We start from the raw sequence: 26,224 nt of genomic DNA on the forward strand, positions 1-26,224 counted from the left end.
AAGGTTTGAGAAATAAACAGAGGAAGGACGGAGAAGGAAGTGTAAATTAGAGTGGGTGAATTCAATGTCAAATCAGGTACGGAAAGAGAAATAAAGAGAGGGAAAAAAAGATTGGATTAAGGGAGAGAGAAAAAAGAGACAGCAAGGAAAAGTACATTTTTAAAAAATAATATTTTAAATTTGACATTTTTAAAATCTCCAACATTAATTAATATCTGAAGGAATGAGACTCCACACTTGTAATTGTTAATTTTCTGTGCCAGAGAGGTTGATTGGCTGTAATTAACAATTATCACGTTGTTGAAAAGGTCCTTATGCTTGTAATGACAAGACTTTACTTCCGGTGGCTAGTTTAGTTCGTATTGTGCAAATACAGTGACGTCATGCCATTCAATGCGTTGGCAGACTGTGAGATGCCATTTTCACAAAGCTAATGGTGGAGCGACGCAACTTGGAAAGCAACTTTTGGATATTGGCATTTAACCACACATCTGCTCCTCGCCTGAAATTGCTGTACCATTTATGCATAAATAACGGTGAGTGCCATTAGTCTCACTGTTATTTTGATAGCAAAATCTAGCCCATTATAAAAGTATCAATATTTACTTGCAGTACTTGTAGGTAGTCTAGCGATTGGCATTTATAATGGTAACAGACCTAGCTTAACTCCAGTCTTCCTCTTCGAGTCTGTGTTAGCATGCAGCTCTATAACAATTCCATGGAGTGGCATTCCCCCCCAAAAACTGATGTATAAAAGTCTCCCTCAGTGGCTTTAAAAATCAAACCTTGACAACTTCAGGAACCCATTCCCCAAGAGTTGGTCCTTGAGCCCACACCTGCCCCAAAAGAGTTGCGGCCCTTCCAACAATGAACAGTAAGTTGTTGTCTTGCCATCTAATTTGGACCTGATCGCATTTGTGTGCCAGGCGAGGATTACTGCTGCAACTGGACAATTGACGGCCCTGCAGCCTCTCCACCACCATCTGAAGGTTGAAGCAGGAACTAACCTGAGGCCCCACTGCGTCTTCTCACCAGCAGACATACTATAGTACCATAACCCCACCCCGTCAAATGTAATTTTGGAGTGGCAGCTTCTAACCCCCCAACATACACCATTAGTGGGATGGTCAAAGCCCCCCTAACTCCAAGACCCCCTTCCCTCTCTGAAGGATATTTTGGGGCTGACAAACTAACCCTTCACCAACACCTCCTCCACCCCCTCTGTTCCATTCCCCATATCCCTGCCTGCTCCCCATAACCTCTGCCCCCCCAATCCCCCTTTGTGCATCCTCCTGCTTGCCCTCTTTCCCTGTCCCCCTTCTCATATCTTGTTTCACACTTCTCCTTTTCATTTCCCTCCCCTTCCTCTCACTGCTCTTCTTCCCACGTTCCTCTTCCCTCGTGTTCTCCTCTTTTCTCCCTATCCCTTTCTCTTTTTTTCCCTCCTCTCACCCCTCCATTTTCTGCTTCCTTTTCCCCTCCATCCTCTTCTGTCATCCCCTCCTTCCCGTTCATCCTATCCTTCCCGTTCATCTCCTCCCTTTCTACCATTCCACCACCACTCCTCTATTCCCATTCCTTCTTCCATCTCTCTCGTTCCCCTCCCCATTTTTCCCTCTCTCATTCCTCCTGCCCCCTCTTGGGTCCTGTCTTCCTCTTCTCCCTTTCCTTGGTCCAGTCATTTCCCCGCCCTCTAACCCTCCATGTGCAACATCTCAGGAGATCTGCTAGTATAATACAAATATAGTTTGTGTACTAGAAGGCACTCAGTGAATTACAGCCAGTCGCAGGGTTCAATTGATTAACAAACCAAATGGCCTTTGCCCTTGTGGTTTAACACCATCATGTGAACACCTTGATCGGGTTACTGTTATGTAACATGCTGATAGCAGTCCAGTGTCTTTTGTGTATTCGTTTCTAGTTTTTCATTATCTCTATTTAACCACTTCAGCTCTGATTTAAATTGCACTTTAAAAATTATTTATTACACCCTTGGACTACCCCTGCTAAACATGATTAACTAAAGAGTCGTCATGGATTAGAAAAACAGTTTTTAACTATTAACTGCTACTGCAGCAGTCAACGGAGTTCTGTGAGCAATATTAATGGATAATCAAAGAAAAATGATTGCTCACTGAGGTCACAAACTGCAGGTGTGCTTGGATTTTGTGCTCATTAAAGTGAGGGATGTCAGAGCTAAACAGTGGGGCATCATGCATTCCCAGGTCAGGGTTTGCATGGATTAGATTTAGAATGAAGCACCCCGAGTTCTGTGACTGGAAGTTCACCTGCGACTGGAGCAGTGGTGACACTTCAATCTCCCACACTTGCAAACCATGTGACCTCAAATTAAACTTTCCTTACTTCATTATTTAAAAAAAAAGTCTTTATATCCTTTCCGATGTACAAAGGGACCTGGGTGTCCTTGTACACCAGTCACTGAAAGCAAACATGCAGGTGCAGCAAGTAGTTAGGAAGGCAAATGGCCTTCCTTGCAAGAGGATCTGAGTACAGGAGCAAGGATGTCTTACTGCAGTTATACAGGGCCTTGGGGAGACTACACTTGGAGTATTGTGTGCAGTTTTGGTCTCCTTACCTAAGAAAGGATATACTTGTCATAGAGGGAGTGCAGCGAAGGTTCACCAGACTGATTCCTGGGATGGCAGGACTGTCGTATGAGGAGAGATTGGGTCGACGCGGCCTGTATTCACTAGATTTTAGAAGAATGAGAGGGGATCTCATTGAAACATATAAAATTCTGACAGGGCTAAACAGACTAGATGCAGGGAGGATTTTCCCGATGGCTGGGGGTCCAGAACGAGGGGTCACAGTCTCAGGATATGGGGTAGGACATTTAGGACTGAGATGAGGAGAAATTTCTTCGCTCAGAGGGTGGTGAACCTGTGGAATTCTCTTCCACCGAAGGCTGTGGAGGCCAAGTCACTAAATATATTTAAGAAGGAGACAGATAGATTTCAAGACACAAAAGGCATCAAGGGGTATGGGGAGAGAGTAGGAATATGGTATAAAGATAAAGGATCAGCCATGATCATATTGGATACTGAAGGATTGAATAGCCTATTCCTGCTCCTATTTTCTATGTTTCTGAGAGAGAGTGTGCCATGTTATATCAATTACATCATCGAGTTACATCAAAACTACAGCACAGAAACAGGCCAATTGGTCCAAATGGTCTATGCCGGCGTTCGTGCTATACACGAGCCTCCTCCCTCCCTACTTCATCTAACCCTATGAGCATACCTTTCTATTCCTTTCTCCCCCATGTGCTTGTCTAGCTTCCCCTCAAATGCATCTACACTATTTGCCTCAACTATTCCTTGTGGTAGCACGTTCCACATTCAACCACTCTTTGAGTAAAGAAGTTTCTCCGGAATACCCTATTGGATTTATTAGTGGCTATTTTGTATTTATGGCCTCTAGTTTTGGACTCCCCCTCTACGTCTATCCTATCAGACCCTATCATTATCTTAAAGACCTCTATCAGGTCACCCCTCAACCTTCTCTTTTCTAGAGAAAATTACTGCCAACCAAGAATTAAGTAAAGACTATCCGACATTACCCTATCTTTCTATCTCAGAAGCTGACCAACCTGCTGTGCATTTGCAGCATTTTCTGTTTCTATTTGAGACTATTTAAATTAAAATCAGGACATTTGCAGGCAGCAAAGAGGAGAGATCCTTCATCCCAAATTCCAGGGTTAAATTTGAACCTATATTGCAAAGGTTAAAGGACAGTGTTTTGACCCAATACATGACCACAGGGCTAGGAACTACTCTGGCTGTTACGTGCAGTGACATCATAATGCAATGCTAACAGCACTGTGGGAGAACCTTCACCAGACGGACTGCAGCGATTCAAGAAGGCGGCTCACCACCACCTTCTCAAGGGCAATTAGGAATGGGCAAGAAATGCTGGCCTTGCCAGCAGTGCCCACACCCCATGAACGAATAAAAAAAAAATTTCCTGATTGGTGTTTTCAGCAAAGTTGTAAACATGCTCTTTCGGATCGTGCTCACAATATAGCTGGAAATACCAAACTGAGGAAACGATCACAACTCATAGGGACAGAGGAATTTTTACCCCTAGCATTCTTTTAACATTTCCTAATTCTTCAAATTAAACTCAACCCAAGGGCATTGTAAATGAGACAGTGACTATAATCTTTCGGCAACAGTTGTACTGTGGGTTACAAAGTGGCTGTACATTAATGCTTTCAGCCTTTAGTTTCAAGCACTGTAACACATTCTTTGTTTTTGTAATACTAAGGGTATTAGTTTAATGATATAGCCGCACAATAGCCCTGAACTGCCGTCAATAGCATATAATTATTTTAATTTAGAGTACAGTTCTCTCCCACTCCCTTTAAGGCTCTTCTCTACAATGCAGTCTTATTTGTAATACACCTGATAGTTAAATCCCATTCATCCTTTGATCTTTATCTATGTATTTTATAGCAGAACTGGGATTTTTTAAGATGCAAAATCAACTAAAGTTGTTTTGGCATAGAGTTGCTTGTAGCAGTACTTTTCCTATATACAATAGGGAACACTAGCCCATCAATCTTTGTCTTCAGATGTTTGTGAGAAGAGATTTAACTCTAGAATATATTGATTATGCTAACTATTGAGTTATTAGCAGGGATTAGCAGGAGTAGGGCAGGTTAAAAACATATTGTAGACATTAAAGGATGGTGATTGTTCCTTTCCAACAGACTGTATCAAGTTCTGTCTTGTGTATCTTGGTTGCCATTCTGCTCCCTTGCACCTACCCCATGTACAATGCCAGTGTTTAAGGTTCAAAGCTGTACTGCCTCAAGTTAAAAAAAGATTAAATGTGGCATGCAAGAGGTTGAGTTCAAATGGAAAAACAGGCATGGAGTAGGGAATATAAGTCAGGGCTTGGTGAAAAGACCAAGGGGTTTAATAGTTCCAGGAGAAAATACTAATCATGAGTAATAGGAGGCATGTGAAATGACAAGATCAGTAGACGAGGCAGGCTAGCATGTACAAAGCACAGCAAAAGAGAGATAGGTCATGGAGTAGGACGATTAAGAGACAAGCAATGAGGTACTAAAGATGTTGGGGCCAAAGACAGAAGTACAGGTCAAGAGGCCTGAACAATGCAGAAGGGCATTTTTTTTTGACTGGGATAATTTGATGTGAACAAATAACCAGAGGACAAATCAGCCTGCACATTTCTTGCTGACTGATTCAAGATAACCAAATGAGAACAAGTTATTTTTCTGCTGCCCTGATCTATACATGGTGTGGGGATGGAAGGGACTCCTAATACAATAGGGAGAAATGGGTTAATGGCCTTCCTTATTTGTATGTCATATGATTTGAAAATATATTCGGAGAGATTTTCCTCTTCGTTGTGCCTGAGAATTACAAAGATCCAAAGTACAGTGAAGAGGAAACGGGAGCGGTGACCCAATACAAAATGAAAAAAAGGAATGTTGTTTTGAAAATGTACATGATGAGTTGTTGGACTTAAGGGTTTCATTACTTCTGGTAGGGCCTGGTTAACATTTAAACAGGTTAATGACAGTGTTAAAATAATGCACAAAAGAATTTTATGCAATTACATTTACCAGTGTGCTACCAGAGAAAATTAAACTCCTAAGTGAGTAGCCCTCAGGAGCTCCATTCCTAAATTAGTTAAAAAGTTGATTTGATACTTCTTAAAGCTCATAAAATGTCCTCTGGCGTATCTAGTGGTAGAGAACAGATACTGCATGAACTATATCGAACTGGGCCCTTTCAGGGTCCTCGCTGGGCCTCTGACAGATGCACTGCGCCTGTGAGAGGAGACATGCCTACAATTTTCCTGGCCCAGGCCATTTGCATGGCCAGGCACACTCCTACCGCAGACCCACTCCCTAGCAGGGCCTTCCGCTGGGATTGGTGGGTGGAATTCAGAGTGCAGTAGCGAGCCTGAGAAGCCTTGAGGCCCAAAGGTCATCTCGGCACAGCCTTACCACCAGGTTTCTATGGGTATCCCTCCACTTGGACAGAGGTGAGGTAGAAGGCTGAGACCACCACCTCCTGGCTCGGTTGGATGCTTATGCTGGGGCTGCATCTAATGCAGATCCAGGTGCAGTTACATTTAGTTGGAGAAGCCCCAGCAATCCCAGGGTAGCGTAGTGGAGGTAGAGACCTGACACTTTGGGTCACCGCCCCCGTTTCCTCTTCACTGTACTTTGGATCTTTGTAATTCTCAGGCACAACGAAGAGGAAAATCTCTCCTAATATATTTTCAAATCACATGACATACAAATAAGGAAGGCCATTAACCTATTTCAACTCATCTATCTACAGTTCCCCATCACAATATGCAGCTGTTTCTTAAAGAATTTATTTGTCACTGTTACTACACCACACCAATCAAGTTGTTGAAATGATGCATATAAAGAATCACTACTTCGGCAGCACCTCCCAAACCCACGACCTCCACCACCTCGATGGACAAGGGACGCAGGTTCATGGGAATACCATCGCCTCAAAGTTCCCCACCATCCTGACTTGGACATATATCGCTGTTCCTTCATTGTTGCTGGGTCGAAATCCTGGAATTCCCCACCTAGCAGCATTGTGGAAGTACCTTCACTACCTGGACTGCAGCAGTTGAAGAAGAAGGCTCACCATCACCTTCTCAAGGGCAACCAGGGATGGGCAATAAATGTCGGCCTTGCCAGCGTCACCCACATCCCAAGAATGAATTTTTTTAAATGCCTTAACCTGTCCATCCAGGAATATGCCTGTAAATGAAGGCTGACAGCAGAGAAAATAGTTCACCTATATATATATATATATGTTGGCAAAGTGACAGAGTAGTTGTTACGGTGGGCAGAACAGTCTGTAACAGTTACTGTGATTATGATGAAGCACATACCAATCTTACTATAATCTGCCAGCAGTCTAACTAATTTTGGCATGTAACACTAAACCTGCATGCAATATTGAGAGAATGCATAAAATGTTTGCATAACATTTTAGTGGTACTGCTGATTATTTTAGTTCTAATTTACCACAGGGATATTAAGGCTAGTTAGACTAAAATATTCAGACTGAAAAATATATCTACATTCTATTTGTAGCATGTAACCTATATGCTGATCAATCGGCACCTACACCTCATTCTATTCTCTAATAGATGCCTGTCACAATGGAGTTGGCACTTTCTGGCTGTCCATTTACCGACAGAACTTGACAATAAGCAACAAGTCGTATAATGTCATGTTTACCTTACAATGCTTTATTCAGTGGCAGCCTCAACTCTGGTGGCAGCAGTGTAATATAAACAAAGTGGCGGTAATTCCTAGAGATAGCTTCTCTTTCAATGCCAGAGGTGCAGTACGATTAGCGGAAAATGTAAACGAATGTTGCGAGGCCACCTACTGCCATTTTGGCCAACTCTCAGATTCTGTTAATACCGTCGTAGACTAGTTTTATCGACCAAAGTCAAGGATTAGAAAATTTGTGTTCGGTTGCTCAGTGGCACAACTTGGAATTACACGTCCAACGTGGTATGAAGCGGTAGGCGACAGTATAGTTAGGGGGATAGACAATGTTCTCTGCAGCCAGGAGCATGAGTCCCGAAGGCTATGTTGCCTACCCGGTACCAGGGTTAAGGACATCTCCTCTGGGCTGGAGAAGAACTTGGAGTGGGAGAGGGAGGATCCAACTGTCGTGGTCCATGTAGGTATCAACAACATAGGTAGGACTAAGAAAGAGGTTCTGCTGGGACTAAATTAAAAAGGGGCTAAATTAAAAAGCAGAACCACAAAGATAATAATCTCTGGATTATTACCTGAGCCACAAGCAAATTGGCACAGGGTCAATAGGATCAGGGAGATGAATGTGGCTCAAAGATTGGTGTGGGAGAAGTGGGTTTCGATACGTGGGGCACTGGTACCAGTACTGGGGAAAGAGGGAGCTGTTCCGTTGGGACGGACTACACCTGAACCATGCTGGGACCAGAGTTCGAGCAAATCGAATAACTAGGGGGGTAGATAGGCCTTTAAACTTGGGGGGGGGGGGTGTCCCAGTGGATAGAAATCTAGTATGCTAAAGAGAAAAGGCAAGGAAGCAGTGCAGGAAAGTGATTAGGGTAAGGATAACCAGATTGTGTCAGGAAGGGACAGAGCGTAAAAAACAAAAGAGTACACTAACAAATAGGGTACGGGTTAAGAAAAATGGTAATAAGACAAATAGGGTGATAGTACAAAAAAATGTTAAGATGTCTTAAAATGTTAAAATTACAAATCTAAAGGTACTGTCTCTGAATGCACGAAGCATTCGTAATAAGGTAGATGAATTAACAGCGCAAATAGATGTAAACAGATATGATATAATAGCAATTACAGAGGCATGACTGCTGGGTGACCATGACTGGGAGCTGAATATCCAAGGGTATTCGATATTTAGGAAGGACAGGCAAAAAGGAAAAGGAGGTGGGGTGGCATTGTTAATAAAGGATGAAATCGGAGCAATAGTGAGAAAGGATAATGGCTCGGAAAATTAAGATGTAGAATCAGTCTGGTTGGAGTTAAGAAGCACCAAGGGGCAGAAAACATTGGTGGGAGTTGTCTATAGGCCTCCAAACAGTAGTGGTAATGTAGTGGATGGTATCAAACAAGAAATTAGAGATGCATGTTACAAGGGTACTACAGTAATTATGGGTGACTTTAATCTCCATACAGACTGGCCAAACCAAATTAGCAATAATACTGTGGAGGATGAATTCCTGGAGTGTGTACTAGATGTTTTTTTAGACCAGTACATTGAGGAGCGAACTGGGAACAGACTATCCTAGATTGGGTATTGTGCAGTGAGAAGGGGTTAATTAATAATCTTGTTGTGGGGTTCCTTTAGGGAAGAGTGACCATAATATGATAGAATTCTTCATTAAGATGGAAAGTGAAGTAGGGTCCTAAATCTAAACAAAGGAAACTACGAAGGTATGAGGAGTGAGTTGGCTATGATAGATTGGGGAGCTTCATTAAAAGGCATGATGGTGGATAGGCGATGGCTAACATTTAAGGAATGAATGCATGAATTGCAACAGTTATACATTCCTTTCTGGTGCAAAAACACAAATGGAAAAGTGGCCCAACCATGGCTAACAAAAGAAATTAAGGATAGTATTAGATCCAAAGAGGAGTCATATAAAGTTGCCAGAAAAAGTAGCAACCTGAGGATTGGGAGCAGTTTAGAATTCAGCAAAAAAGGACCAAGAGATTGATTAAGAGGGGAAAAATAGAGTATGAGAGTAAACTTGCAAGGAACATAAAAGCGGACTGTAAAAGCTTCAACTAGTTTGTAAAAAGAAAAAGATTAGTGAAGACAAATGTAGGTCCCTTACAGTCAGAAACAGGAGAATTTATAATGGGGAACAGGGAAATGGCAGAGCAATTAAACAAATACTTTGGTTCTGTCTTCACTGAAGAGGACACAAATAACTTCCCAGAAATGCTAGGGAACCAAGGGACTAGTGAGAAGGAGGAATTAAAGGAAATTAGTATTAGTAAAAAAATAGTGCTGGAGAAATTAATGGGACTGAAAGCTGATAAATCCCCAAGGTCTGATAATCTGCATCCCAGAGTACTAAAATAGGTAGCCATGGAAATAGTGGATGCATTGGTTGTCATCTTCTAAAATTCTATAGTTTACGGAACAGACCCTGAAGATTGGAGGGTGGCAAATGTAACCCCACTATTTAAAAAAGGAGGGAGAGAAAACAGGGAACTACAGATAGGTTAGCCTAACATCAGTAGTAGGCCAATGCTACAGTCTATTATAAAGGATGTGATAACAGAACATTTAGAAAATATCAACGGGATTAGACAAAGTCAACATGGATTTATGAAAGAGAAATCGTGTTTGACAAACCTACTGGAGTTTTTTGAGGATGTAACTGGTAGAATAGATAAGGGAGAACCAGTGTATGTGGTGTATTTGGACTTTCAGAAGGCCTTTGATAAAGTCCCGCATAAGAGGTTAGTGTGCAAAATTAAAGCACATGCGATTGGTGGTAATATACTGGCATGGATTGAAAATTGGTTAACAGACAGGAAACAAAGAGTAGGAATAGATCATTCTTTTTCAGGGTGGCAGGCAGTGACTAGTGGGGTACCGCAGCGATCAGTGCTTGGCCCCAGTTATTCATAATATATATTAATGATTTGGATGAGGGAACCAAATGTAATATTTCCAAGTTTGCTGATAACACAAAACTAGGTGGGATTGTGAGGAGGATGCAAAGAGGCTTCAAGGCGATTTAGACAAGTTGAGTGAGTGGGCAAACACATGGCAGATGCAGTATAATGTGGATAAATGTGAAGTTACCCACTTTGGAAGGAAAAACAGCAAGGCAGAGTATTATTTAAATGGTGATAGATTGGGAAATGTTGATGTACAAAGGGACCTGGGTGTCCTTGTACACCAGTCACTGAAAGCAAACATGCAGGTGCAGCAAGCAGTTAGGAAGGCAAGTGGTATGTTGGCCTTCATTGCAAGAGGATTTGAGTACAGGAGCAAGGATGTCTTACTGCAGTTATACAGGGCCTTGGTGAGACCACACCTGGAGTATTGTGTGCAGTTTTGGTCTCCTTAGCTAAGAAAGGATATACTTGCCATAGAGGGAGTGCAGCGAACGTTCACCAGACTGATTCCTCGGATGGTAAGACTGTCGTATGAGGAGAGATTGGGTCGACTAGGCCTGTATTCACTAGAATTTAGAAGAATGAGAGGGGATCTCAATGAAACGTATAAAATTCTGACAGGGCTAGACAGACTGGATGTAGGGGGGATGTTTCCCCTGGCCGGGCGTCTAGAATGAGGGGTCACAGTCTCAGGATACGGGGTAGGACATTTAGGACAGAGATGAGGAGAAATTTCTTCACTGAGGGTGGTGAACCTGTGGAATTCTCTACCACAGGAGGCTGTGGAGGCCAAGTCACTGAATATATTTAAGAAGGAAATAGATAGATTTCTAGACCCAGAAGGCATCAAGGGGTATGGGGAGAGAGCAGGAATATAGTGTTAAGGTAGAGGATCAGCCATGATTATACTGAATGGTGGAGCAGGCTCGAAGGGCCGAATGGCCTACTCCTGCTCCTATTTTCTGTTTCTATATTTCTAGTACAGAGCAGGAAGTTCTCATGTTCAATGTTTGGTCTGTGCTGAGTTAGCTGATCTCAGTCCTGTAGGGCAGCAGAGGTGTTACAATTGGCCTCCAAGATCGTCTGCCAAAGAGGGAAAAAATCTCAGCCAGACTCTGCAAAACTCTGCTATCAAGTTCACCTGTGTACAGGCCAGCAAAGCTCTTTTTGAATTCCTAAGGTTCACTGGGGACAGTTTGCTGCCAGGAAATTGAAGTCGTGAATGGGCCATTTCAACAACTGCACGTGTTTAACCTGAGTAAATTAACAGCGCTGACACCTGGCACATATTGCAGAATTGCAATATATATGTAGCATAAATGGCACTCCTGTTGATTGCCATGCGCTCGCAGGGTGATGCCTCTTTAAATTTTATTGGACGTTATGCTGAGGTATACCTGATGACATCCTTACAACCAAAAGACCAGGTGCAGTAAGTCTGTGGTGTTACTGCAGATCAACCATTTCCTTTATTTTTCCTCTTCATTTTCTTTCCTTCTTTTCTGAATGCACTGGGTTATGTTCTGTAGATGGTGGCGGCTTTGTGGAACCTCAGCCGTTATTCACATGTGAGTCTAGATAATGAGGGTTGGCAGGCCATTTGGCGATGGGGGCCAGCACAAGAGTCTAATCCTGTCCTCATCTGATGCTCACACAAGTGAACTTGATAGCAGGAATCCTGGCTGTTTCTTTTCCCCTCTCTTTGGCAGAGGATTTTGAAGGCCAATTGTAACACTTCTACTGCCCTACATGATTGAGATCAGCTAACTCAGCGCAGGTCAGAGATCGAATGCAAAATCATCCTCGTCTGTACTGCTTCATACCATGTTGGACAGTGTAATGATAAGTTGTGCCACTGAGCAACCAAACATACATTTTCTAATCATAGAATCTTACAGCACAGAAGGAGGGTCATCGTGCCTGTGCAGGCTCTTTGAAAGAGCTATCCAATTAGTCCCACTCCTCTGTTCTTTCCCCATAGTCCTGCAAATTTTTCTTTTTCAAGTATTTATCCGATTCCTCTTTGAAAGTTACTATTGAATCTGCTTCCAGCACCCTTTCAGGTAGTGCATTCCAGATCATAACAACTCGCTGCGTAAAAAAAAAAATCTCCTCATCTCCCCCCTTTACTTTGGTAGCTAAAAGTAGTCCACAATGGTATTAACATAACCTGAGAGTTGTCCACATTCTTGCTCCAAGGTCCTTTCCTTACCAATAAGTAATCCACACCACAGGACCATCTGCAAGTGTATTTTCCTCTGATTGCAAATGTAAAAGAAAATACCAGAGTGCATATAAAACAGGGGAACAAAGTTTATAATGCATGCCATTTTCCCTCACACTGGCAACTGAAGGAGGTATACCTTTTAGAGTTTAACTGCATGAAGCAAACTATAACCAGTTGCTCCAGCTTAAAGTATCTGACTGATTATCTTTAGCTAGATTTCAAACAATTCTAATGGTGAATTTCAAAATAATTTTAAAAAGGTTCATTTCCTGAATACGTGCTCCGATATAGAGTCTCGCCTGCTGAGGAGGCATATCGAGAAATCATAGGTGCACTTCACATTATTTTCTTTCCAATTGCAGGCTCACTACCGATGATTTTCTACCCACCTTTTTAATGGACGCAATATCAAGGAGACCGCGCCTATGATTGGACAGAAAAATCATCTTTTCGGAAATTTGGCTTTTCAAAAGATTAGCCAGAATAACCACATTTTCAGAAGCATGTTTAATCATATGTTAAGTCTGAAATGCAAAATGTTGATACTTCTTAATCCTGCAAGGATACTCGTTTTCTGGAAGTAGATTACATGCAGCAATCCAATCAAGGGGTTCAGATTACATTCTAAACCACACTCCAGTGGTTTGTTCATCAACTGAACCAAGAAACTGGATCACAGCCTTAATCCTCTGCCACCCATCCACTGTTCTATTTATTATATGGAGTAAAACATTTTTTTAAAACCGCTGCTTCTTTTGATGTCCCAATTAGGGCCATGATTCAGGACCTCACAGGATGTTGAGTTATGACCCAAACCTCACAGGATAGCCCAGCATGCAGGGCCAGTATTTGCTGTCATGTAGAATCATATAGGATATTGAATGTGACATAGGACCGAGCCGGTATTGAATCGTTAAGCATGGCCTTGCAGCATATAGTTTCATGATGCAGGGCCATGCAAGACGCAGGCCCATGGCAAATGCTGGATTGAGTGGCAGGGGCACCCAGTACATTGGACCATGCTGCAATGCTATGCAGCTGATTGCCCTGCAACGCAATGCAACACCATGCAGGTCATTGGTCCATGTTGCAGAGTACAGTACTAATTATATAATGAATTATGGAACAATTTATCATCATCCATTCTTAACTGAGATTTCTTTATATAGGCCTGGAACTCCGTGGGGGTTCGCAAAGCCTCCGGAAAAATGTCGTAAATGGCTAAAAAACGTCCTTGAAGGTACGGTGGGAGATCAGGAGGCCCCTCCTCCCTCACAGCCCCATGGAAATCAAGTGGCCAGGAGACTACTGTTCACATCTTATCTACTTAGTTGTTAAAAATGGTTAATTTCTTAATCAGCTGACTACTCAGAAGAAATTTTTCAATCGTAATTTAGATTGTTCTAATACCAAAGTAAAGACAGACATAATCGAGCAGCATCTCCGTGGTGATCCTTTCCCTGCTTTACATTACTGATATCAAGAGGGGCTTTGTATGGTCATAATGTTGGACCGTTCAGTCAAAAGCTACTGAAAAGAACTACAAGGATTTTGGATTCTTTTTGTTTTGAAACAGTTTATTTATTGTGAAAGGCAAGCATTGTACTATTAGTTCCTGCAGTGTATTTCTGGTTCTGTGCAATTATCTTACTCGGAAATAAATTTGACTATTATTGTTGGGTGAGCATAATACCCTGACAATATGGTATTTACCACCTTTCAGAACACACAAGAGAACACAGTGGGCATCCCACGTGATCTTCAGTGTGTTGTATCATAATTAAGGGGTAATTGTTAGTCCTGTGACATGCCACCTGATACACAGCATGCATAAGGGTGCAGGTTTCGATTCACAGGAGACTTGACCTGCTTACAGAAAGAAAGAACTTGCATTTATAGAGTGCCTTTCACCACCTCAAGATGTCCCAAAGCGCTTTACAGTCAATGAAGTACTTTTGAAGTGTTGTCACTGTTGTAATTTAGGAAATGCGGCACAGCAAGCTCCCACAAACAGCAATGTGATAACGACCAGATAACCTGTTTTCTTTAAGTGATGTTGATTGAGGGATAAATATTGGCCAGGACACCGGGAGAGCTTCCCTGTTCTTCTTCGAATATTGTCATGGGATCTTTTACGTCCACCTGAGAGGGCAGACGGAGCCTCGGTTTACTGTCTCATCCAAAAGACTGCACCTCTGACGGCCCAGCCCTTCCTCAGTACTGCACTAAAATGTCAGCCTAGATTATGTGCTCAAGTCTCTGGAGTGGGGCGAACCCACAACTTTCTGACTCAGCCACGGCTGACACCTTTATGGAACCTGTCTCTCTGTCATGACTGCAAGGTAAAATTCTTAGGAGAAAGTCCAAACCATAACAAGTACACTTTCCTATGCTGCTTGCAAGCTGGCATCTGTCCATTTTACCTGTACAGAGTGATACAATGTCAAGGCAGAAACTTGCTTCCCTGTTTGGAAGGAAGTGGCTCTTAGTGTAGTCAGCTTCATTTTAATTGTTTTTGTTCCTAGGTGCCATTTTCCATGGTCGTATAACTGGCACACATCCAGGTACATCACACTTCCACAGCGGGGCACCTAGTAAACAGCAATCAACATGGCTTCAAAGGGGAAGATCCTGCCTGACTTACCTCTTTGAGGAAGTGACAACCCAAGTGCACTGTGGAAATCCTACAATATGCAGTGTAGCTCAACCTCAAAAAGGCATTTAACAAAGTTCCACATGAAAGGCTACTAATTAAGCTCAAAGCTGTAGGGATTCAAAATAAATCTTGGGAACAGATAAGGCATTGGCTAAAGATGAGAAAACAAGATGGGTATTTGTTAGAAGGATTGATGATTGAACTGTTTACATAAGTGTAAATTAGAAATGGTAGTGGTTTCAGAAACTCAATGCAAATTAGTCAAATTTTCAGATGATATCAAACTAGAAGGAGCAGTAGAATCGAAGGAAACAGTTCAGAAATTAAAGAACGAGTTGGATAAAATATGTAAGTGGGCCGAACAATAGCAGATAAAATTTAATGTAGACAAGTGGAAAGTACTGCACATAGGAAGGAAAAATGATCAACATGGGCATGCCAAAAGTGTAGTTGAAATAGTTAAGGATGAAATTTAAAGAGAACTAGGAGACTCAATAGACTCGATGCTTAAGATGTCCATTAATGCAGAGCAGGACTGAAAAAAAACAACAGAACGTTCAACTACAGAGCCAAAACAATAGAATGCAAGTCAGAGGAATTGATGATCAAACTGTACAGTGCTCTGGTCAGGGTGCATCTTGAGAAAAAATGCAGACATTCAAAGGGCTAAAGGCCATGAAGAAGAGGCAGGCACGAGGCTGATCCCTAATGCCAAAGGACTGAGTTATGAAGAAAGACTGGAGAAACTTCAGCTCTTCATCCTGGAAAGGAGCCATCTGAGAGGTGATCTTACAGAATTTACAAGAGAGATAAATCCAAAATATTACATTAAATTAAATTACAAGAATAAGATAGAAGAGGATATAGATTCATACCAGTTAAAGGTGAATCGAAGACAGATATCAGGAAGTTCTTCACACAAAAAGTGATCAACGCATGAAATGAACTTCCAGACAGAACAAGGGAGGGGGAAAGCCTGGAATCAATTAAGAAACAATTAGATGCTGCCAATGGCAGGACTGAGGGATATTTCTGGATGGATGAATTAGGATGGTTCGAATGGCTTTCCTTGTCCATGATCATCTTGAGACCCACACTTTTAATCAGATGTCCGATTCTGATCTGTTGAATTCTGAGAGACTGGAATCCAAACTTCAAATAAATCCAAGCGATCACGTTTAAGGTTTGTTAGCTCCCTTAACTTATTCTAATGAAAGGAAATGTCAGTAACTCTTCAGAAATAAGCTATTATTTTACTTGTGGGCACCTTCAAGAATGTTCTATGGTTTTACTTAAACTGATTTTTTTTTCTGAATCCAGACACAAGTATTGAAATCTAGCACTGTTAGGCTAACAAAAGACACACTGTTTCTTTACACCACAATATATACTCGTGCATTTGGAACATTTTTTCCCAATTGTATTCTCTGGCAGGTTATTTATTATTTGAATATACCTTTTCTTTAGTTTAATGGGATACTTCATACAGGAGCATTGGAGACTTTAAAAGTGATGACCACATTGTCCTTACTTTTTTACTAAAGTCTGGCTCGGCTTATTTAAGGCCCAAATCAAAGCCAGGAACAAAGAACAAAATTGCCACATACAGTCGTAAAGTAATTCATCAGCAACTCTAAATCAGTACCAAGACACAAGCACACAAATCCCTGCTGGGTTTGAACCCTGTCTGATTAAATAATCCGTGACAGAATATCCTATCATAATTTTAAATGAATCACAATAGGGTCATTCGAATCTAAAATGTAACTGCATACCCACCAATGTTAAGAAACTCTGCAACTTGTAATGGTCCTGATGGTGGGTAAGTGCTAGTAGAAATGCCAGGAGAGTTTTTCCTTGGTCTGTGCATGCCTGCAAAGGAAGCCACTCTATTTTCCTCCCATTTCAATTAATGGAAGGAAGATTGGGCGCATTCTGTTATGAATTGCCTGATTTTCTGATATTCATTGCACCCAGACAAAAAAAACCCTCCCCCATCATATCTGGAGATTGTTATGTTGCCCCCCCTTCCTTCTATATATGAAAGCTAACTTGTCACCTCAGTGTTTTGCAGCTCGCACATTCTCTGCTGTTACGTATTCCCCACTTTGATACACATCACTGTTGAATGATTCTGAAGTTTTCATATTTGTTGTTGCAGGTAGTAATGTTGAACATTTGTGCGAGTCAATCTTGCTATCTACCAAAAGGCAATATTGACTGAGAAAGCCTGCGTATAATCAAGAACTTTACCACACCTGGGATTGCTTTGGCCAGAAGTAAGCTGAACACTGAAGCAATTGTTGTTGTGCTAAAGCCCCAATATATACATACCTTAGGTTAATTACTGCCATCAGCAATATTCTTCATCAGATCCTGTTATATAGTTATTTTACAATAAATAAGTTGAAGCTAAAACTAAAGATGTAAGATAGCCAGTCACGCTAGCACTTAGAAGAAGAGTTGAGCAGAGAAGTTGATAGAAGTAAATGTGGATAGTGGGCCTGCCTGCGATGTTACAATACTGTAATGGGCCAGCAATATGTTTTGGGGTTTCTTAACACCATTCGTAGAGCACTTGTTGCCCAATTTTCCTTCTTCTGTGCAGCACTTTACACTTGTCCATATTAAATTACACCTGCCATTTCTCTGCCCACTTGCATATTTTGTTCAACTCATTCTGTCATTTCTGAGCTGCATTCCCCCGAGGTGTCAGGTGAGGACAGAATCGGATTAGGCAGTGATGCCCCTACAGCTAAATACCTTGCCTACAATCACTAGTCCTACACAAGAGGAATGTTCACTTGGTATGGTGCCAGGAGGCTAGTGGCAACCACGGAACCATGCCCCATTACCATGACAATCCCAGGTTTGATCCCTGCCACCAATCAGTGTCTACAGGGAAGGAAACCAAAAAGAATAAAATGGCAGGCCGGGAACTTTCTTGTCATTTTTCTGTTTGGCCTTGTGTATGTAATCTTCTCCAGCCCTACAAACCCTCGTAAACTTTCTGACACCTAGGCGCAGCGGTAGAATTGGAGGAGGCAGCTCAGAAATTACAGAATGAGTTGGACAAAACATGTAAGTGGGCAGAATAACGGCAGTTGAAATTTAATGTAGACAATTGTAAAGTACTGAGCATGGGAAGGAAAAATAGGGCAATACACACACTCCATGGATGGAGCTGAAATAACTAAGGATGAAGCTGAAAGAGACCTAGGATTCTTAGTAGACTTGACGCTAAATATGTCCAACCAATGTAGAGCAGCAAACAACAAAGCTGGTAGAATGTTGAACTACTTAACCAAAATACAAGGCAGAGGAAGTCACGATTGAACTGCACTATGCTCTGGTCAGACTGCACCTTGAATATTGTGTCCAGCTCTGTTTGCTGAGACAATTAAGCACTAAAGGCAGTGCAGAGAAGAGTTACAGGGCTGATCTCTAAGGTGAAAGGTCAGAGTTATGAGGAAATACTGGAAAGGGGTCGTCTGAAAGGTGATCTTATGGAGGTATGCAAGATAGTTACAGGAATGGAAAGGTATATTAAGGGAACAGATTAAAGTTTACAGACAGATTGAGACACAAACTGAAAGTGCCATGGGATTAAAAACAACAGCCCCTAACAATATCATTAGAAAATAAAAATGTAATTTTTTTTGCAAATGTAAAACATGTAAGGTATTACCACAATATTGCAGGGGACAGAATTTTGTTAAGGAGTCAATCCTCAGCTCCTTCAATTTTAATGCAGAAACATATATTGAGAGAGTTGAAAGAGACCATTTGAATGGCTCAGTGTGTTTGATAGAACCATTTATTATTTTGCTTGTGCATAATAGTTCATGTATTCACAAAAGTAAAATCAAACAATGGTTACATTTCTAATTAAATATTAATTTGCCACATGAATTAAAGGAATTGTCAAGAGGCAAGTACTTTTAAAGTGACATAATAAACTGTAAATGGCAACAATTATGAGGGGCATAGCCACATTTCTTAATGTTGAGGGAGCACTACATTAGTGCCAAACCTTGTGCACTTACTAACCATATTTCATGCCTCCGGCGTAAGTACCACTTTAGAGTTATATTGGTACACCTAATCTTTTAAAAGAATTGATGAATTGAGAACCGTACAAGATAAAATAAAAGGGAAATAGTAAAAACATTTACATGCTTTAAAGTTTCGAATAAAGTTTTACAGTAGCCAAACTGAATGTCGAACTTTGCAGCATCTTTCGCTATACACAGCTGAAACATTAATAAAATGTATATACTTACTGCAGGGTAGGTTTGACAGTACACTACATTCATCCAATAAAAATGTTTGAGATATCTGATAGTCTAAGTACCCATTTAGCCCTGTCATTATTAATGGTTTGGCACACACGCATCCAAACTACAAGTGAATTATCAGTTCCTCCCTTAAGTGTAGTAAGTATAGTGGGTTTATTTTTATAAAAGAAATAAAGTGATCTAATGGAGAATTTTCCATGCTTCTCCATGATCGTTCTATTGTCACGTGCATGTGGATTTCATTATGAACTAGCCCCAGGCGCCTTTCGTCTTGTACCTAAGCCAACAGTAATTCGGTTTATGGAGATCATATGGCAGTGAAACAGAGCTTGAAAGACAGAACTCCAAGAACCATATTTGATGAATTTCCTATGACTTGAGTCTGGGTTTATTCTTTCCTGTTGTGGATCAGACACCCTACAGCACACGCGCCGAACTTGGATGAGCGACAGTAAGAGCCAATTAAACTACAATATACGCACTGTTTTCGCACATCTCATATTGCATTTCCTATCAGGAAAAAGACCCTGTAAATGATCCAAATGTGGGCAGGAAACCACACAGAGTGAAGGTTGCCTTTGTCATTAACAATTAATGTAACCATCAAAGCTGGAAAGAACTACTGGAACAGTACTGTGCGTTGAGTGGTTAAGTTAAAAAAGGATGAGTTATGAGCAAGGCAAAACACGAAATGAACTGCAAAAATAAATCAAATAGGTCGGTTGGAATTATTAAGGTTTTTTTTGTTGAGTTTTTAATCAAAGTATTTAAATATTCAAATCACATTTTAAAAGTTTTCTAATGTATTCCTAGAAAGGGGGTTGGGTATAGAGAGGGAAACACACCAGAGTATTTCAATCTTTTGATTGATTTGTCTTAATCGGTATAAATGCCAGTTTTCATTAACGTGACCAAAATGTCATCAAGTAGTTTAAAGTGCTTTAATGCTGCTTTATCGTTTACATTTTTGGAGCAGGGTGGAAATGAATCCCATCTGTGGGTTACAAAACATTAAAGAAAACATGACAGACTATTTAGACGTGCTGCTTCCAATTGCATTAGAGTTCATATTGTCAGCAACAATGAGCCAGACACAGGCTAGATTTTGTTTTCTTTCACTTTGTCTAAAAAAAGCAGGGCACTTACCTCAGGAAATCAAAGTCAATGGTGGAATATCTGGCCTGGAGAACTGCCCAGAGGCCCCAGGAAAAGTGTGAAGCCTAAACACAGAAGAAAATGATTCAGGCAAAAAAAAAATCAAGCTTCAAAAAAAAATGATAAATATTACACTACAGGTTTATAAAAAAAATAACGTACACCTTTAAATCAGAAACTGTGAGTCAGCAAAATATTTTTCTTTCGATAACATGCATCTTGGTCAGCTATGACAATGCAAATGCAGTGATTGTCGAATTTTATACCATATTGTAAAAAGATTAAACTCCTGTTGTTGCAGCCTGACTTGGCAAAACATTTACTGTCTCCCTACTGGGTAAACCCAGACATTGTTACAATATGACATTTCCTTTCTTTTGCCACCCCTTAGATTTATTTCCTACTTTAAAAATGATAACAACTCTGGTTATCAGGAGGAGTAGAGCTGTGATTCCCGGCTCAAACAAACTTGACCCAAAAGGCTAAGAAAATAAATATGTAAGTAAACCTGAATTCTCACCCATCGAGTAATGGAGGTAACTTCTAAATAGGTGGACTACAAAATATTCATATGTTTTCTTTGCACACGTAGGCATCTGACCAATTACAAATAGCCACCACTGAGAGACCTTCTAATGAGCTACCTACAGTCGGAGCTAATGTCGGAGGTACCATCTTTTAGATGGGATGTTGAACCGAGGCCCTGTCTGCCCTTTCAGGTGGACGTAAAAGAGCCCATGGCATTATTTCGGGAAAAAGCAGGGGAGTTCTCCCCTGGCCAACATGTATCCCTCAACCAACATCACTCAAAAACAGGTTAGCTGGTCATTATCACATTGCCGTTTGTGGGAGCTTGCTGTGTTAAAATTGGCTGCCGTGTTTCCTACATTACAACAGTGACTACACTTTAAAAAAGCTTAAGCGCTTTCGCACGTCCTGAGGTTATGAAAGGCACTATATAAATGCAAGTCTTTCTTTCTTTCTACAATAACCAGGGATATAAGTAAAGGATGTAAGAAAGGGTACAGTAGTGTTGTGGTTATTTTACCGGACTAGTAATCCAGAGCTTGGACTAATAATCCAGAGAATGTGAGTTCAAATCCCAGCAAGGCAGTTTGAGAATTTGAATTCAGTTTAAAAAAAATCTAGAGATAAAAAGCTGGTGTCAGTAAAAGTGACCATGAAGTCGTAAAAGCCCAACAGGTTCACTGATGTCCTTTAGGGAAGGAAGTTTGTTGTTCTTATCCTGTCTGGCCCACACGTGACTCCAATCCCACACCAATGTGGTTGACTCTTAACTGCCCTCTGAAATGGCCTAGAGATTGCAGTGGTTCAAGTTGAAGGGCATCTAGAGATAGGCAATAAATGCTGACCTTGCCAGCAACACCCACATCCAAGAATGATTTAAAAAGGTAAGTGTAAATCAGTGAAGAAACAAAGCTAGACAAAATAATAACTAACGAGTGAGGAAATTGGCCAAAGCTAGAATGACAATGATGAGATTCAGTATGAATTATCTACTACTCCTCAATATAGTGCTTGCTCCAATTGGAGCAAGGGAAAATGGGAGGCCAATGTTAGGTTTTTAGGGGAGCAGATAAATTAACTCCAGTTAAACTCCATAGTTCAATCAATGAAATCAGACTACAAGAGTTTTGACTGAGGCATCAACGACTTGGTAAGAACATTTTTTTTTAAGGTTAATGCAGTTTTTTTAACTGAAACTATTATTTTGTCCAAAATTGATCTGTGACAAGCATTTCCAGACCATTTATAAATTTGCCCTTTTGCAAAATAATTAAAAGTAGCTTTACATTTTTTATACTTCTTATACAGAGATGAAATCTGTATAAGAGGAGTAAAGAAAAATTTTCATCTAAAATAAATACAATCTTTAATTATAACATTCAGGTTTTATCCAGCGCATATCAACAACAGCAACTTGCATTTATATAGCACCTTTACTGTAGTAAAATGTCCCAGGGTGCATCACAGGAGCATTATCAAACAATATTTAACACCAAGCCACATAAAGAGACAATAGGTCAGACGACCAAAAGCTTGAACAAGGAGGCAGGTTTTAATTTTCTTTTTTTTTGGTAGGGAAGGGTTTGTGAAGAAACATTAAGGGAAAATTGCATGGTGAAATGTTCAAAGTGTTGATGGTTTCCATCCCAGGGTTTTAAAGGAAGTAGGTGAGCACATTGCAGATGCCCTAACTATAATCTTTCAAAGTTCTCTAGATTCAGGAACTGTCCCTCTAGATTGGAAAATTGCACATGTCACTCCGCTTTTTAAGAAAGGAGAGAGAGGGAAACCAGGGAATTATAGACCAGTTAGCCTAACATCTGTTGTGGGGAAATTACTGGAGTCTATAATTAAGGATAGGGTTACTGAACACCTCGAGAATTTTCAGTTAATCAGAGAGATCCAGCATGGATTTGTGAAAGGTAGGTCGTGCCTGACAAACCTGATTGAGCCTTTTGAAGAGGTGACTAAAAAGTAGTGGACAGGGGAATGTCAATGGATGTTATTTATATGGACTTCCAGAAGGCATTTGATAAGGTCCCACATAAGAGAATGTTACCTAAGATAGAAGTCCATGGAATTGAGGGAAAAGTACGGACTTGGTTAGGAAGTTGGCCAAGTGAAAGGCGACAGAGAGTAGAGATAATGGGTAGGTACTCACATTGGCAGGATGTGACTAGTGGAGTCCCGCAGGGATATGTCTTGGGGCCTCAATTATTCACAATATTTATTAACGACTTAGATGAAGGCATAGAAAGTTTCATATCTAAGTTTGCCGATGACACAAAGATTGGTGGCATTGCAAGCAGTGTAGATGAAAACATAAAATTACAAAGTGATATTGATAGATTAGGTGAATGGGCAAAACTGTGGCAAATCGAATTCAATGTAGACAAATGTGAGGTCATCCACTTTGGATCAAAAAAGGATAGAACAGGGTGCTTTCTAAATGGTAAAAAGTTAAAAATAGTGGATGTCCAAAGGGATCTAGGTGTTCAGGTACATAGATCATTGAAGTGTCATGAACAGGTGCAGAAAATAATCAAGAAGGCTAATGGAATGCTGGCCTTTATATCTAAAGGACTAGAGTACAAGGGGGCAGAAGTTATGCTGTAGCTATACAAAACCCTGGTTAGACCGCACCTGGAGTACTGTGAGCAGTTCTGGTCACCACACCTTCGGAAGGACATATTGGCCTTGGAGGGAGTGCAGCGTAGGTTTGCTAGAATGATACCCGGACTTCAAGGGTTAAGTTACGAGGAGAGATTACACAAATTGGGGTTGTATTCTCTGGAGTTTCGTACGTTAAGGGGTGATCTAATCGAAGTGTATAAGATATTAAAGGGAACGGATAGGGTGGATAGAGAGAAACTATTTCCGCTGGTTGGGGATTTTAGGAGTAGGGGGCACAGTCTAAAAATTAGAGCCAGACCTTTCAGGAGCGAGATTACAAAACATTTCTACACACAAAGGGTGGTAGAAGTTTGGAACTCTCTTCCGCAAACAGCAATTGATACTAGCTCAATTGCTAAATTTAAATCTGAGATTGATAGCTTTTTAGCAATCAAAGGTATTAAGGGATATGGGCCAAAGGCGGGTATATGGAGTTAGATCACAGATCAGCCATTATCTTATCAAATGGCGGAGCAGGCACGAGGGGCTGAATGGCCTACTCCTGTTCCTATGTTCTTATATGCCCCACCCTCCCGTCTTTACCTCTGGCATTCAGGAATAATTTCCCAATGTCATTGTTGGAAAGTTAATAATGTTGTTTTTTCTTTAAAAAAACATGCTGAGATTCTCTTAATGGCTTCTCTTCCCGCTCCCACATTGTTGCCTCTGGAGTCCCCCAAGGATCTATCCTTGGCCCCCTCCTATTTCTCATCTAGGTGCTGTCCCTAGGCAACATCATTCGAAAACACATCAGGTTCCACATGTACACTGATGACATCCAGCTCTACCTCACCACCACCTCTCTCAACCCCTCCACTGTCTCTCATTTGTCACACTGCTTGTCCGACATCCAGTGCTGGATGAGCAAAAATTTCCTCCGACTAAATTTTGGGAAGACCGAAGCCATTGACTTTGGTCCCTGCCACAAACTCCGTTCCCTAGTCACCGACTCCACCCCTCTCCCTGGCCACTGTCTGAAGCTGAACCAGACTGTTTGCAACCTTGACATCCTATTTGACCCTGAGATGAGCTTCCGATCATGTATCTGCTCCATCACCAAGACCGCCTACTTCCACTTCCGTAACATCACGTGTCTCCGCCCCTGCCTCAGCTCATCTGCTGCTGAAACCCTCATTCATACCTTTGTTACCTCTAGACTTGACTATTCCAATGCTCTCCTGGCCGGTCTCCCATCTTCCACCCTCCATAAACTTGAGCTCATCCAAAACTCTGCTGTCGTATCCTAAGTCGCACCAAGTCCTGTTCTTCCATCACTCCTGTGCTCGCTGACCACATTAACTCCCAGTCTGGGAATGCCTCGATTTTAAAATTCTCATCCTTGTTTTCAAATCCCTCCATAGCCTCGCCCCTCCCTATCTCTGTAACCTCCCCCAGCCATGCACCTTCCGAGATCTCTGCGCTTCTCCAATTCTTGCCTCTTGCGCATCCCTGATTTTAATTGCTCCACCGTTGGCAGCCGTGCCTTCAGCTGCCTAGGCTCTAAGCTCTGGAATTCCCTCCTTAAACCTCTCCACCTCTCTCTCCTCCTTTAAGACGCTCCTTAAAACCTACCTTTTTGACCAAGCTTTTGGTCACCTGTCCTTATATTTCCTTTTGTGGTTCGTGTCAAATTTTGTTTGATGACACTCCTGTGAAGCACCTTGGGATGTTTTACTATGTTAAAGGCGCTATATAAACGTAAGTAGTTGTTGTTAAAGCACAGTTGTTAAGTGTGCTGACAGGGGCATTCATGAGTCAACCATACACACTGAGAAGGCTCCCTGTCTCAATCTCTGGTATGTGCTGAGTTAGCTAATCTGATCTAGGTAGGTGGTGCAAGGTGGTCCAATTGACCTCAGTGCCCCTGGGCCAGAGAGGGTTAAAATTCGCCGGAGTTCCTGTTCCTGATTGTTGTTCAGTGATTCTTGCTGGGAAGTGCTCGAGTGTGAACATCAGATGAGGACAGGATTGGGGTTAGCTGCCAAATAGCCTGCTGACACTCACTATCTAGGCTTGCACGTGAAAAATGGCCTCTTGTGCAAGGCAGTGGAGATTTGCCAGCATCCATGGAATTGTATACAAAACAGATTTGGTGCCTTCAGGAGGGGAGAAGAGAAAATGGGAGGAAAAAATTGAGATAAAGTACCATTGGTTTCTAAACTGGACGTAATCAGCCCATTATCTTGCCACAAAAAAACTATTTGTGTTCTTGCACCAAGGCGACAAACAAACAGAATGAAAAACAAAGCACCATGGCATCCGTAATGCTGAAGCAGTTTAAAATTTCAACTAAAATCCCAACTTATCAACATGTTATCAATTACTGAATAAAACCGCAACCAAAGAAGAAATATTAGATGGCAATGAAATAACAAAGTTCCTGAGTACTTTTGGCTCACGCACTTGGTTAAAAAAAACAGTACCCTTAAAGGGATAGTGAGAACTAGTTTTGGGCAGAACAAACAAAGCTTCTCATTGCTCAGTAAGGAAATGTCAGCGCA

At 41.3% G+C, this 26,224-nt stretch overlaps 1 protein-coding gene across 1 annotated transcript in view; it reads right to left on the bottom strand.

The window, feature by feature from the left end:
* Positions 1-26,224, bottom strand: part of LOC137327705 (ethanolamine kinase 1-like) — a 363,642-nt gene that overhangs the window by 17,901 nt on the left and 319,517 nt on the right. Inside the window, exon 7 of the mRNA XM_067993503.1 lies at positions 20,514-20,587. Coding sequence (XP_067849604.1) covers positions 20,514-20,587 — 74 coding nt within the window. The remainder of the gene's footprint in view (positions 1-20,513; positions 20,588-26,224) is intronic.

The sequence above is a fragment of the Heptranchias perlo genome, chromosome 12, assembly GCF_035084215.1.
Source record: "Heptranchias perlo isolate sHepPer1 chromosome 12, sHepPer1.hap1, whole genome shotgun sequence".
NCBI classification, from domain to species: domain Eukaryota; kingdom Metazoa; phylum Chordata; class Chondrichthyes; order Hexanchiformes; family Hexanchidae; genus Heptranchias; species Heptranchias perlo.